The sequence below is a fragment of the Vicia villosa genome, linkage group LG1 (genome assembly GCF_029867415.1).
Source record: "Vicia villosa cultivar HV-30 ecotype Madison, WI linkage group LG1, Vvil1.0, whole genome shotgun sequence".
Lineage (NCBI taxonomy): Eukaryota > Viridiplantae > Streptophyta > Magnoliopsida > Fabales > Fabaceae > Vicia > Vicia villosa.
In genome coordinates this window covers 93,603,507-93,619,978 of record NC_081180.1, presented here as the reverse complement: position 1 = coordinate 93,619,978, position 16,472 = coordinate 93,603,507, and the positions used below count along the sequence as shown (strand labels likewise).

Genomic DNA, 16,472 nt, shown 5'->3' with positions numbered 1-16,472 from the left:
AATGCCTGAGACATCAAACAGAGGTCACCCCTAAATTTATGCTTCCACAATACAACCGTGTTTTTCACAACTCGACTTCCACCATTCCGGTCAATCATGCTAGCTTTTACCCTCCGAATTTTCCGCTCCACTTTCATGTTAAAATTCTCCTTCACCTGTAAGCTTTTTCACACTTCTCACCAAGTCTCTCACGGTTCAATTCACTCATAAATCACGATATGCAATATCAACTTTTAAATTTGAACAAATTCTACTTTCATACACAAACACTTTGCACACACTTTTTGAGGTCTTCGGGTTGAAACGCGGCTTAGGACAGGTGGGATAAACAAAGAAACGGATACACAAAGGTTTTGGGGGCTCGGCAATCATGTTGTCTTTCTTGTTATTGTGCTCATTTTAGTACGATGGGGTTTAATCATTGACTCTTGACTTCACTCACTTATTCGAGTGTTTCAAATGTAACCAAGTCATTTAGTCAGGACAAGTGTGTTTTGGTGAGTTCTATAATTTTTTTTTCTTTTCTTCTCTTTTTTTTTTCACTTGCCCTTTTTGTGTCACCACCCCAAACTTAGAATTTTGCATAACTTTTTCATCCACCACGTTTATGCCGAGCACGGGTAAAAGGGAATTTTTTTTTCTTTTGGCCAAGGGGTAATATATGCGGGTTTTTAAAAACAAACAAGGGATAAAGGCTCAAAGGGGTTTGCAAATGGTAAACATGAATCAGGGATGGCTAAAAAGGCTCAAGGGGAAACACAAAAAAAGTGCCTCAGTGTGTGTTATCAGGTAGTGTCATATGAATAGAACTTACGCAAATTCAAAGTGATAAAGTCATACCTGACTACTCTCTCATGATGATAAATGTCTGGCTTTTTATGATCTCACCATGTTGGGCATAGCTTACAGGATCCCGAGTGCTTATTGTGTAATGTCGCTTCTTTCCGGTTCGTATGTACCAGCTTTCAATCTCAAACCAGTGTCATCGAGTTGCGTCCAACTATTTTTTTCAGTTGTATCAACTTTCAGGGGTGCCTCGGGTGCAAGCTTGGGTTGGATCTTTCATCCACTCGGTACTGGTTCACCTCTCTTTGACACAATCCTCGTCCTTCTGCAACACAATGTTCCTTCAAGCAAACTAATTAAAACAGAACGAAAAACTTAGCAAATAAACTGAAAATAAAAACTGAATGCAATAAAACCCCCCCACACTTGAACCAAACATTGACCTCAATGTTTAAATTCAAGATAGTGAGGGTGAACTCACAGAGGGTACTGCGACTCCAGCTGCCTCTTCCTAGCTTTCACCGGAGAGACCCACCTTTTTTTTCTGAAAACAAAACAAAAAGTAAACTGCATTATTAAAACCGTGGGTTGCCTCCCACGAAGCGCTTCGTTTAACGTCGCATGGCTCGACGGTCCAATACCCTTTATTAAGGAGGGTACTTCCTCCTCCAAACTTGGTTGCTTGTCACTTCCGCAACCACAAACTTATGAAGCCGAGAAGTATGGACCACTTTTCTCTTCAAGTTACTACCCACTTTCATCTTCTCACCTTTACTTTCCACTGTTTTCTTCTTCTTGATTTCTTGAATTACCGCAGGAATTTTTATAGGTGTATGATTTGAGGCCACCTTAGAGATGATACTTGAAACTTTTTCGGGATGGTGTGGACTTTTGCTGGCTCCCTCACTTCTGATCATACCAACTTTAGATTGATTATTCCCACCAACAGCTTCTTTTTTGACTTCTAACACCTTCAGTGTTACCTCCTCATCAAATGATTTAACTACGAGTTCCCCTTTTTCAATATCCAAATTGCAGCGACTAGTAAGCAAAAAGGGTCGCCCAAGAAGGATTGGAGTCTCTTCATCCCCAGGAATGTCCATGATGTGGAAATCAACTGGGTAAACAAACTTGTCAATCTCTACCATTACATCTTCGGCTATCCCATATGAATTCTTAATAGTGTGATCAGCAAATTGCAACTTTGTTTCACTCTCGCTTATTTTTCCAATCTCCAGCTTTTTGAAGATGGACAATGGCATCAAACTCACACTAGAACCAGAATCAATTAGCACCTTTTTGAACACTCTATCATTTATGGTGCACGGTATTGCCACCACTCCAGGGTCTTTCTTCTTAATGGGGATCTTCCTTGCTGGCGAGACTCTACCACACTTTTCAGTCACAATTTTTGTTTCATCTCCCACTTGTCTTTTCTTAGAAATTACCTCTTTCATAAATTTCTTGTATAAAGGCATATTCTCAAGTGCTTCAAAGAAAGGTAAGTTAATCTCTAACTTCTTGAACATTGCAGCAAACTTCTCAAAATCCTTCTCTTTCGAATCCTTCTTGGCCACTCTAGAGGGGAATGGTAATTTGACCACCGGTTTAGTTTCTTTCTTATTTTTCTCTTCTAGTGGCTTAACCGGTGATATCACTACTTCAGGCTCTTTTGGATTTTCTCTAATTTCTAGATCTACCTCTATGACTAAGTTGTCATCTATCTCCTCCTCTTCTTCAGGCTCTGGCGCTTTCTGACTTCTTGTTGTAACAACATTAATTTTTTCTTGGTTTTTTGGATTTGCCACAGTTGAGCTTGGAAGAGTACCTTGTTCCTGTAGAGTGAGATGTTGTGCTATCTGACCCACTTGAACTTCCAGATTTTTGATTGAAGCTGTTGTGTTCCTATGGTTGTTTCTTGTCTCTTCTTGAAATTGGGAACATTGTCCGGCCAATCTCTCAATAGCTACTTCCCATTCTGCCTTTTGAGGAACTTGTTGTTGATCTTTCCATGAGAAGTTTGGATGATTCTTCCATCCCGGATTATAGGTGTTAGAATAAGGATTGTTCTGCTTCAAGAACTTGATTTCTTCAATTTGTTGAGGAGTTGCAAAACAATACACAGTTTGGTGAGGACCATTACAAATCTCACAACTGACCGTCTGAGTCGGTTGAACTTGAGCCACAGTTTGAGTCCCAACAGTCATCTTCTTGAGTCTTCTCTCGACTTCAGCTGCAATTTGGTCTTCCATTTTCACAACTTGATTAGCCAACTTTAAATCAATCATCCCTTCCGGCTGGCTTACACTACGATCATATAATTCCAAATGCTCATTCGCAGCAATGGCTTCAATGATCTTCTTGATACCAATGGCTGTTGTAAAATTAGATGAGCCACCGGAAGCTGTGTCAATGAGTTGCTTAGTCTTCATCTTGAGGCCATTCACAAAGTTCTGCATCTGTTCAGTTGCATCCATATTGTGAGTAGGACATGCAACTAATAATCGTTTAAACCTCTTGTACGCATCTCCAAGTGATTCTCCTTCCTTCTGTTTAAAATTTACTATGTCATACCTCTTACGGATATACACAGAAGCAGGAAAATACTCGTTGAGAAATGTCGTCTCCATTTGTTGCCAAGTTGTAATGCTCCCAGCAGGTAAAGAGTAGAACCACTCTTCAGCATCTTCTGAAAGGGTAAAGGGAAACATAACCAACTTTTTCGCTTCCTCGGAGTGTCCTTCAATTTTTAACGACGTGGTCATCGTGAGAAATCTCTGTAAATGCTTATTTGCATCTTCATTGATTTTTCCTGAAAAAGGCCTCTTTTCGAGTTGCTGGATCGTTGAAGGGTGCATCTGAAAATGAGCAACATTGACCGGTTGATTTACTATTGTCAACCGTCCAGTTGGAGCATTTGTTCCTCCATAATCACCCAGAAGTCTCTCCACTGGAGGTGGATCTGCAGCCATGGTTTCAGACTCGGTGTCTGAATGTTCTGAATGAACCGAAATTACTTCCTCTTCTTCAGATTCAGAAACTGTCAGTGTTGCTTTTGATGTTTCCGGTCTTTCTTGCTTGGCTTCACGGAGTCTGGTACGCAATGATCTTTCTGGTTCTGCGTCAAAAAGAAGTTCAGCTGAGGTCTTACCTCGCATCCACAGATTAGACAATTATTAATAGCAATAAATCAAAATATAGAAAGAAAAATTTTGGTTGCAGAGCAACAAAATTTCAATTGAATTACAAATTGAACTTATATTTCTGGCAGTCCCCGGCAACGGCGCCAAAAACTTGATCGGAAAATAGCAAGTGTACTATTTTTACCGATGTAGTAATAATAGGATTTATCCCAAATATCGATCTCGTGGACTGCGTAGGAAATATAAGTTATTTTAATGATTCAATTGAACAAAAGACCATGGGGGTTTTGTTGTTTGACTAGAAATAATGATAAATGACAACAAATCAATAAGAGACGTAAATGTGACTTTAAAACAATATGAGAGAATATGCTAGGGTGAGTGTATGAATTGCCTTGCAATGACCCTTAATACTTAGTTATAAAATATCAATGTACATGAACTATTACCGAATCTCAAGAGTTATCTTCCCTAATTCCTCAGAGGAAAACCTTTTGATACTTTCTTGTATCCTAATTCCTTAGCAATTCAAGAAGTAATCAAGCGCAATATAATTTATCAAGATTATTATGGTTACTACGAAGCATCCTCATTCCTAAGCAATAACAATCGTAATATAATTTTGCAAACAGCGATAAGGTGGTTTGTCCGACCTAAACCTTAACCGTAAATCAAAAATCTATTTGTCAGATAGATAGAGCAATAAGCACTTTGCACAATCAAATAATTTCACACACATAAATATTCTCTAACATAAAGGAAATTAGGTTCAATGACAATAGCAATTCAGGGACACCCCCTAGCATTGGGGGGTTTAGCCGCTCATAATATTCAAAGAAAATACAATAGGAAGATTAGACATTACAAGAAAATAGGATTGCTTTGATCTTCAATCGCAATTGCTCTTGAAGATCTCTGTTCTCCAAAACCCTTGAGAGCTCTCCTCTTTCTTCTGCAATTCTTTCGTACGTCAAAAAGTGTCACTTCCCTCTTCCCAATTAGGTTTTAGTAGTGTTGATTCAAGTTAAAAACATGCGAAAAGTCCGAACTACCCTTAATGAAGTTGAGGCCTTTAAAAATATAAAACTGGCAAAATTGCTCGCGCCTGCCAACACGGGCCGTGTCCTGTGACACGGGCACCCGTGTTGGCCCTCTGTCCATGTTATTTTCAAAATTTCCCCCCAGGCTTCCTGACACGGGCAGTGTCACGTGACACGGGTACCCGTGTCAGGCTACTGTTTTGCATGTTTTCTTTGCTTTCCCCCAGGCTTCCTGACACGGGCAGTGTCACGTGACACGGGTACCCGTGTCAGGCCACTGTTTTGCATGTTTTCTTTGCTTTCTCCTGTTTCCTGACACGGGCCGTGTCCTGTGACACTGGTACCCGTGTCAGGCCACTGTATGCACCAAATCTTCATTTTTTCTTCGATTCATCTTTGTTCAGCCCTGCATTCTTCTCATGGACTTAAACGCATAAACCTGAAACACAATCACTACCAAAAACAAGCATCAAAGCATCTTAAAAACATGAGTTCTTAGCATCAAAACAAAACACACAACTTAAACGAAACTTTCAAAATAAGAACGAAAACTATAAAAGACGGGCCATTGTGTTACCAAATTGACTAGATTTATGCCGAGAGATTGATGAAAACACCATACAAATTGGTGACCGATCAGTTATGCAAGTAATTAAATGTTTTATATGATGAATGATGAATATGGGTAGTGGCCGACTTTATTTCTTTAAAACTCGATTTAATTACTTGATGATAATTGAACATTGTGTGCATAGGAGATAAGTGTGACAATGTATTTGATGTGATGATGAAATGGTTGTTATTATTATTGTGATTGTGATGAATGCATGACTACTTGAATGATGTTGAAAACATGTACATACTTATTCGGTGATGTGGTGTTGAGATGAATTGTTCATCGTGATTCGGTGATGTTTTTAAGTATGTTATGTGTGTTTCATTCATTCATATGCATTTGATGTTGGATCCCGGTGATGTTTGGATCGTTGGTGGACATATTTCCCATCATGCGGAAATTGTGTCGGTGGGCCGTATCTCGATGAGGCGTAGATCGGTTAGGTGGATTGATTCCACGATTTATTGGTACCACATGCATAGTGTCGGTTGTGTCATATGCATTTTGTCATAACATGATTGTATGAAATTATGTGTTGTGCTTCGTAATCTATTATTGTGTGAATCTGAATATGTATAATTGGGTGAACGGTATATTATGATGCTTGTTACTTATGAATTGCATAATATTTACTAATTGAGAATGAGACTCACCCTTACATGTTGTCATTTTTAGATTGAGGAGTAGCGGCATTAGTACTTGGTGAGGATGACTCGTAGAGTTTATCCGTTTATAGTGGGTCGTGTCGTTCATGCTCTGATCTGTAACACTGGGTGTCGCACCCTAAATTTTGACCTAAGTCTTTTTTATCTGATTCATTCATATTAGCATCGATCAATTCATCTGCATCCATATTAAGTTTTGACTTCGCGCGTTGCGTTTTTGGTTATGGTGGTATTATGGAATTCACAATTAATTTGTCATCATTTTGATTAACAATTTATTTTATTTTCGCGTATTGAGTTCAATTTTTGCATCTTGAATTCAATTTTATCATGACATATTCTATTTCTTTTTTTAATAAACTAACTTGCTTTTTTCTCTTTAAGATTCTATTTTTAGATTAAATTATTATTTTCAATTTAAGTTTAGAATTAAAAAAAAATCATATTAACTAAGTTTAATACTATTTTTATATAGAACATTAGTAAATTTCTTTTTTTTACAGCATTCTTTTATGAGGCCCATTCATAAAAAATACACTAGGCCCATTACATACACAAAAGAACAAAAAAATGTTGTTTGGCTCTTCACCAAAACTTCCCACGCCGGACAACCTTGCTGTCCACTACTCTGCACCAGTTCAAAACCTTGTTGCTGCTCCACTTTACCAGCCTGCATAAGTCCAAAAACAAACAAAACTTCTGTCCAAAAACCTGCAACAAAAGCCAAGTCTTTCACCTAAATAGCCAAGACAAACCTGCAATCATAAAACACAAACACAGTTAACCACAATAGTTCAAATCCTCACCCCAATTTTCCCCCCAAAAACCCTTACCATCCCTCTATAAATTAGAACAAAAGCAACAACAACAAGGGGAGGAGAAAAAGACCCTAGAGCGGAGGCCGAAAAACCCTAGAGGCAGCCACAAACACCTTCACAAAAACCTCACCTCCAACATCCTCAATACTCACCTCTGCACATTTAACACTAGCGCATAATACAATAACCTCAGAAACCACAACTCTGCATTCCCTCAGTAATTTCCATAATCATAGCCTCAAAGTCTCACCCAACCTTCAATCCTCACAAACTCACTCATAAACATCTCATAAACCTGCAGAAAATACAACAACATAACTTCACTCGACTTCACAACCCTCTTACCTCATAACAACCATATAAACCTTCTACTCAAAACCGAAACACACTCAACCTTCACTACCCCTTTAACCTCACAAATCAACCTCAACCACACGCACAGAAGCGAATTCGCAGAAGAAGATTCACGGAGTAGAAGACGGAGCAAAGGCAAACGAATATCAGAGAAGAGCGGAGATTTGGAATCATACCTGGTTTATTTTCCCCTTCATTTTGATTATCTTGTTTTACGCTTTTCAGTCTTCTGAGTTCATATATTTAACTTGTAATCGAATCATCTAATGAAATTTGGGGTTATTGAGGGACTGATTGGGATTAGGGCTTATGGTTCTTGAATGATTGTTGCTGTATTTATGTGTTTGATGTTTGAGAGATTGAGCATTGTTGAGAGAATCGCGAGTGAGGAAGAGAGTTTCGATTCTGTTGTTTGTTAACCGAAACGTTGCGAGGCTGAGAGAAGTAGAGATTGATAGCGAGAGAGATAGGGTAGATGCGTGAGAGAGCCGCGAGAGCAGTGAGGGATGAAATCGATTGCGAGAGGGAGTAGAAGCGAAGAAACCGAGTGAGATGCGGAGATGTTGTGAAAATCGTGAGAGGATTGTGTGAACAGGTTCGTGTTGCATTCGTGAAAGAGGCAAGGTGGGATTTAGGGTTCAAAACCCAGCTGACCAGTTGAGGGTGGTTTCGGGTCCGGTTTGACCCGGCCCAACCCGGTTTCTTTTCTTATATAAAAAATATTTGTGTTCTTTTACTGGGCCATATCTACATTCAGTACACCCCTTTGGCCCATTAAACTCTTTCCTACAAAAAAAAATATATCACTTAATTAGTTATTTTCATTTGTTTTTTTTTTCTTTTTTCTATTAGTTAGTTTTTTTTTTCTTATTAAACTTTGATTATAATGTTAATAAGTTAATGATGTTAGTTAATTTTTAATTAATTCAACTTATAAGTTCATTTTCATAGAATAATTTTCATTCAATAAAACACTCGATTCAACGTCGAGTCCACTTTCAACAATTTTCAATAAACCTTGGTCAACACCAAGTACCTTTCACAATCAAAAACTTCAAAAAAAATGTTTTAATAATCGAATTGAGTTTTGTTCTTAATGGTTGAAAAGAGGGGGTTGTACGTACTTGTACAAGTTGCTCTAAAGCATTTAGACGATGGCCGTTAAGCTTTTGTTTGAATGCTTTGATTCCATTAAAGACCCTTAAAATTCAATTTGTCTCACCTTTCTCTACAAAACGTTTTTTTTATCAAATCGATTTCGGTTTATAATGGATGAATCAAGAGGGGGTTGTACGTACTTGTACAAGTTGCTCTAAAGCATTTAGACGATGGCCGTTAAGCTTTTGTTTGAATGCTTTGATTCCGTAAAGAAACCTTTTAACTTAGTTCGCAACACTTTTTTTTCATAAAAGAGCGATTCACACGTCGTTCATTAAAATCAAACAACAAAAATTCGTAGTTTTACCACGAACTACGAATGCTCTGACTTTCCCATTGCACGAGGGAATACGTAGGCACAAGACTCAAATGTCTCGGCGAGCACAATAATAAAAAACCTAAATCCCGTTTTTTTTTGTCCATATAATAATTAGAACGCAAGTAGATAATAAGCTAACAATCAATCACAAGAATAACTAAATGGGTCCCATCGAGTACGATGGAGGTAAGGGGTGCTAATACCTTCCCCTTGCCTAACCGACTCCCGAACCCTAATCTGGTTATCATATTTATTTTACCCCTTTTTCCTTCTTTGTGGGTTTTATCATTATTTTCCCTTCCCTTTTGGGATAAATAAAATTTGGTGGCGACTCTGTATTTCGAATGTGAAAACGCTCGAATATTTTTGGCCGGCCGCTACAGCTGGCGACTCTGCTGGGGACTACCTAAGAGAGTCAACCCTAGTTTAGTTTTTCTTGTATTATTGTTAGCTTTATTTACTTGCTTATTTATTGGATTTATTTTATCGTTGTTTGATTACTCATCGTCGTGGTTGGAACTTTTGATTATTCGTCTCTTGTAAGGAAAAGCTCTACACCCGAGCTCGAGTGACACGTAAGATAAGATGGTGGTCTAGTATTAAACTCGCTTGACGTAGTGTAAAGTGGGAGGTACTAAAACCCCGCCTGGAGTAGGTCCTTTGAGGAGATGTTTGTGACTAAGTAAGTTATTTACTTGGGCTATGATGTTTCCAATTCGGACCGCCGACTCTGGGGACCTTTAGAAGAACCCTAAAACCATGACTTTTAGGAAATGGTGGTTTCGCGCCCAACTTGCGTAACGTAACTATTATTGTGGGTAAGTGCGAAAACCACACTCAGAATAGGCTTCATTTGAAAACACAGTTGGATGGTAAGTTATTTACTAGATGACTGAGTTTTCAAAAGGAGTTTGTAACTCTGAGAACCGTGTCTAGAACCTTTCCAACATAAAAACCTTAGACTGTATGCCGAGTAATTCGAATCTTTCTGTATCCATATGATTTTGAAATCTACTACTTGTGAATCATACATGACATGGCATTCATTTTTGCATAAGAAAAAATATAATAAATTTTTTTTTATGCATTTGCATTCATAACATGCATTTCCATCTCCAAAATCCATTACTCATACATTTCTTTACCCAACATTAATAAGACAAGCTAATTTCCAAACATCCTTATCAGACGCAAAGTGTTACTCGACAGAAAAGATGGAAGACCTTGAACAAGAGAATCATGAATTTCGTGATGAAGTAACTACTCTCCGTGTCGGTGTGGAAAGATTGACTGCTTTGGTGGAAAGCTTAGTGGCTTCTCGAAATCAACCATCATCTCCCCCATCTCCTCGTGCCACTCAAATGCAAACTGAAGTTCAGACTACGGCGATTTGCGAAGTTTCTACTACTAGTGTTTTTGTGGCTCCTACCACTGGTCCCTCTCACTATCAGATGCCTAATGGCTACTCTGGGGGCATGTCTTACAACTTTGTGCCAGAGGGATACCATCCTGTTACTGGAGCTGCTCAAACTACTCCTATAATGACCGTGACTTCACCCCTGGTACATACCGTGCCACAAGCTGAGGAGCTCATTTACCAAGTTGAGCCTAATGAAATAAATGGAGCTTATGATGATTTCCAAGACCAATTCCAAGAGATACGAAAGGAGATTAAAGCCCTCAAAGGGAAGAATTCATTTGGAAAGAATGCTCATGATATGTGTCTTGTGCCAAATGTGAAAATACCTGCCAAGTTTAAAGTGCCTGATTTTGAAAAATATAAAGGGAATTCGTGTCCTCAGAGCCATTTGACCATGTACTGCAGAAAGATGGCCACTCATACTGATGATGATAAGTTATTGATCCACTATTTTCAAGATAGTCTAACTGGTGCTGCTTTGAAATGGTACATGGGATTGGATAGTACTCATATCAGTTCTTTTGATGACCTTGTGGAAGCGTTCATTCGACAATACAAGTATAATGTTGACATGGCTCCTGATAGAGACCAACTCCGAGCCATGGCACAGAAGGAGAAAGAGTCTTTCAAAGAGTATGCACAAAGATGGCGCGAGGTTGCTGCCCAAATCTCTCCTCCTATGGAAGAAAGAGAGATGACCAAAATATTTCTAAAGACTCTAAGCTCATTTTACTATGAGAGGATGGTTGCCAGCGCTCCGACCGACTTCACTGAAATGGTGAATATGGGAATGCGACTAGAAGAAGGTGTACGAGAAGGACGGTTGACTATGGAATCTGAATCGTCGATTGGTACCAAGAAATATGGGAACAACTTTCAGAAGAAGTGGGAAGATGAAACTATTGCTTTTCCAATTGATGGTGGAGAGTCTCAGAACTCCCATTCCTACCAACCCTTAGCTTATCAGCAAGCACCATTCATACCATACGATCAATATCCATATGTTGTAGCCGCACAATTCAAGCAACCATACCAACAGACGTGGGCAGCTTCTCCTCATAATTCTTCAAAGGATGCTCCTCAGAATGCAGCTCAGAATCAGAATCGTCAACGGAATCAGAATATACCTCAAAGGAACCAGCAGAAGGAGGATCGTCGCATTGACCCAATTCCAATGACCTACGCTCAGCTATGGCCATATCTAATTGAGAAGAAAGCAATAGCTCCCAGACCAACCCGACCTGCAAAGTTTCCATTTCCTAAGGAATACAATCCAAACGTCAAGTGTGATTTTCACAGTGGGATAGTAGGTCACTCCATTGAAGATTGCAATGTCCTGAAGGAAAAAGTTCAAGATCTGGTTGACAAAAAGATACTCTCTTTCAAAGATATTGGTCATATGCCCTGATCAGTGCTTAGACACCAAGGACATTCCTAAAGCCAATGGATCAAAGCAGATCATTGAGCCACTTTTTTTCATTTTGCATTTACGCTTTTTCACTTGTTTGTTAAGTGTTTACTTGCTTCTGAACATTGTTAATTTTAATGGTAATATAAATGAAATGAGCATGCAAGTTTTGAATCAGTCCATTCGTATTCACTCTTCCTTTCTTTTATTTTATTTTCTTTTCTAAAAAATATGAAAAAATATGTTTATGTTTCTCCCATTTCCTTTTATTTATTATACTTTTGTTTAAGCAAGTATTGGAGGGAGGATGACGATAAACGAAATACCCAATTTGCATCAGTGTGCTTTCAAATAAAACTTTGTTGATGATGTACAGGCATTCTTTCAAATCCCCAAACACTGGAGATATAAGGATGATAATCCCTCGTTAACCCCTTTTGAGCCTTAGAAGTAGGTGTTTTATTTTCGCACGAAATTAAAACCCTTAAACAAAACCTGGGGCAGGGTAGTTGTTCAGTTAAAGTGATTAATTCATAAGATTTCCAAGAAAATCATTCTATGGGAACCCTTCCCGACTCGAGATTCAACTGTATCCTCTCTTCGTACACAATGTCGAAGAAGTAGTGAATATTCAAAACTTATAACTGTTGTCTTTCTTGAACCATCAGTGGGGCAGTCATATTCCTCTCATATTATTGAACTAGTGTCACGTAAGTTGTTCAAAAAAATAAATAAAAAAATCAAAGAAAAGCCCGCTAAGTCAAAACCTAAAAAGGAGACTTAGGCAAAAAAAAAATAGGGATATGGATACAAAATTCAAAATAAAAAAGAGATCAAAAGATCATAGTCAAAAGGAAAAAACGAACAAACTTGTGTGATTTCCAAAGAAGAATAGGTGACTGCCACCTTAGAATCCATTGGTTCTCATTTATCATATGCAAATACTCTTGAAAGTCGACAGTTAACTGAACTTAGGACTGGAGTACATTACGAAGAATGGGTGGGTTAAAATCAAAATTTGAGCCTATATCCTTTGTTTCTTAAACCGTGAACCTGACCACGTTACAACCTTCAAAAGTCCTAATTGAAGCAAGGTTTCTTTTGAAAGCATACTAAAGCAAGGTTGTGTTAACCTGACTCCTAAATATTTGCTAATCATTTTGTTTTGATACCACACTATCATATCATCTTTCACACCTTGAATTTCAAACTTCCATTACATCCTCATTGAGATTTATTCATCGTACCACGGTTTCATTTCAATAAATGATTGTTTTCAAAACTCGCATGCACGTCGCATTAAAATTACCATTTTGAGTAAAATAGTTTCATTTGCAAATCAACATTTTCCATCAAGGAAGTTCCAACAATGGAACTCATTCGAAGAGCCTAATGTGGAACTATCAAGGTCACATCACTTCAGAAGTCCTTCATTCAGGGGCATTTTCATTTCAAAGTTCCCAAGTACTGGGGCATGTCATCTCAAGATCATCAGTTTGAATCCAAAACATTGTTGAAGCAAATTTCACATTATACTCAGCATTCTGGGGCAAGTCAATGCCAAGACCTTTCCTTCAAGCAGTCCAAGCAGACTATGCCATATCAAGCAGTCCTCAAACTCAGAATAAGTGTCGGGAGTTATGCTTGCACAAACCTTCTACCAAGGGACCTTTTTCAACCTCACAAAAAAATCATGACCCTCCACTGGGGCACATGTCAAAATATTCCAACCATAAATTTCATTCATTGCATGCACTCATAAATCATGCATATCATTCATGGGGCATCATCCCACAACATTTACAAATAAAAAATTCAATCCTGCTCGGCCTTTTCCATTGAAAACCAAGCCTAGTCCACCATGGATACCCGAAAAATTCATTTCCCATTGGCACACATCCAGTAAGTTCGTTACTTGGATTGATCAATCATCATACATCATTACACGTGCATCAATTTTCACAAAAGAAAAAAACAAAGATGTCTCATACATAAGCAAAAAGCATGCATGGATTCATAATCCTCAACGATGTCACTGCAATCATTATTTTCTTGTCAACCCACTGGTTGAGAACATGCTTGTTAACCTTTTCCAACCCACTGGTTGAAATTAATCATTTACCTTCTGGTCTTTTGAATCAGCCTAGTGGTTGAGAATCGTTTTGTTCGTTTTTGTCAACCCACTGGTTGAAGTTTATCTTTTCCCATGTCAATCCACTGATTGAATATCACTTTTTTTTTCAACCCACTGGTTGGAGTTTATCCTTTTCATGTCAATCCACTGATTGATTATCACTCATTTTGTCAACCCACTGGTTGAAGTTTATCTTTTTCCGTGTCAATCCACTGATTGACCATCACTTGTTTTTTCAACCCACTGGTTGAAGTTTATCTTTTTCCGTGTCAATCCACTGATTGAATATCACTCCTTTTGTCAACCCACTGGTTGAAGTTTGTCTTTTTTGTATCAATCCACTGATTGACTATCGCTCATTTTGTCAACCCACTGGTTGAAGTTTATCTTTTTCCGTGTCAATCCACTGATTGAATATCACTCTTTTTGTCAACCCACTGGTTGAAGTTTGTCTTTTTTATGTCAATCCACTGATTGAATATCACTTGTTTTGTCGACCCACTGGTTGAAATTAATCTTTTTTCGTTCCAATCCACTGATTGAACATCATTTGTCTTGCCAACCCACTGGTTGGAGTTTATCCTTTTCATGTCAATCCACTGATTGATTATCACTCATTTTTGTCAACCCACTGGTTGAAGTTTATCTTTTTCCGTGTCAATCCACTGATTGACCATCACTTGTTTTTTCAACCCACTGGTTGAAGTTTATCTTTTTCCGTGTCAATCCACTGATTGAATATCACTTCTTTTGTCAACCCACTGGTTGAAGTTTGTCTTTTTTGTGTCAATCCACTGATTGACTATCGCTCATTTTGTCAACCCACTGGTTGAAGTTTATCTTTTTCCGTGTCAATCCACTAATTGAATATCACTCCTTTTGTCAACCCACTGGTTGAAGTTTGTCTTTTTTATGTCAATCCACTGATTGAATATCACTTGTTTTGTCGACCCACTGGTTGAAATTAATCTTTTTTCGTTCCAATCCACTGATTGAACATCATTTGCCTTGCCAACCCACTGGTTGAAATTTACCGTTCATCTTTTTAACCCGCTGGTTACAGTTAATCATTTACTTTCCGCTTAGATCAAAGCAACCCACTGGTTGAGAGTAGTTTTTCTTTGTCAATCCGCTGGTTGATAGAGTCAACTCACTAGTTGACAACAAATTTGTTTCACCTTCATTAATCCACTGGTTAATGTTAGTCATGTCTTGTTTTAAAGTCAACTCAATAGTTGATGACACCTTGTTTACTTCCATCAATCCACTGGTTGATGCGTTTCTTCTTTCTTAATTATTCGAACTCAATCCACTGGTTGAGGACATTGTGTCACCTTTCATCAATCCACTGGTTGATGTTAGTTCTATCTTATCTTTTGAAATCAATTCAATAGTTGACTTACCTTCGAACTCAATCCACTGGTTGAGGATGACGTGTCTAATTTGCAACCGTCCACTGGATGATGATAATTTCTTTTTTGGAATCAACTCACTAGTTGATATTTTATCGATTCACCGATTGATGTCAACTTTCTCTTTTGTTTAAGCTCGATCCACTGATTGAGTATCAACCCTTCGTTAACCAAACTCAATCCTCTGGTTGAAAACGATTTGTTGGCACCATTGCTTTCCCCCAGCAAATCTTCCCACTAGAACTCCTTCACACAATCATTTTATAAATCCCCATAGAGATTTACTCGCCATTTCCATATCCCCCGCAAGAATTCATACATTCATGCATTCATGCATTCATGACATTTCATCGCATCAAGGGTCAAAATTTAGGTCGCTTAGTATTTAATTACCTTTCGCCTTCGATATCCCGAAGATCTAAGTCGTTCGAGCTATCAGGCTAAAGATAATTAAATAGGGGCATCTGTCGCACCCTAAATTTTGACCTAAGTCTTTTTTATCTGATTCATTCATATTAGCATCGATCAATTCATCTGCATCCATATTAAGTTTTGACTTCGCGCGTTGCGTTTTTGGTTATGGTGGTATTATGGAATTCACAATTAATTTGTCATCATTTTGATTAACAATTTATTTTATTTTCGCGTATTGAGTTCAATTTTTGCATCTTGAATTCAATTTTATCATGACATATTCTATTTCTTTTTTTAATAAACTAACTTGCTTTTTTCTCTTTAAGATTCTATTTTTAGATTAAATTATTATTTTCAATTTAAGTTTAGAATTAAAAAAAAATCATATTAACTAAGTTTAATACTATTTTTATATAGAACATTAGTAAATTTCTTTTTTTTACAGCATTCTTTTATGAGGCCCATTCATAAAAAATACACTAGGCCCATTACATACACAAAAGAACAAAAAAATGTTGTTTGGCTCTTCACCAAAACTTCCCACGCCGGACAACCTTGCTGTCCACTACTCTGCACCAGTTCAAAACCTTGTTGCTGCTCCACTTTACCAGCCTGCATAAGTCCAAAAACAAACAAAACTTCTGTCCAAAAACCTGCAACAAAAGCCAAGTCTTTCACCTAAATAGCCAAGACAAACCTGCAATCATAAAACACAAACACAGTTAACCACAATAGTTCAAATCCTCACCCCAATTTTCCCCCCAAAAACCCTTACCATCCCTCTA

The 16,472-nt window shown here is 38.0% G+C and overlaps 1 protein-coding gene across 1 annotated transcript; it reads left to right on the top strand.

Moving 5' to 3' along the window:
• Window positions 1-10,113: 10,113 nt before the first annotated feature.
• LOC131649426 (uncharacterized) lies at window positions 10,114-11,727 on the top strand. The gene has a single exon (XM_058919193.1). It carries the CDS (start codon window positions 10,114-10,116, stop codon window positions 11,725-11,727), a length of 1,614 nt encoding a protein of 537 aa, XP_058775176.1.
• The last annotated feature ends 4,745 nt before the right edge of the window (window positions 11,728-16,472 follow it).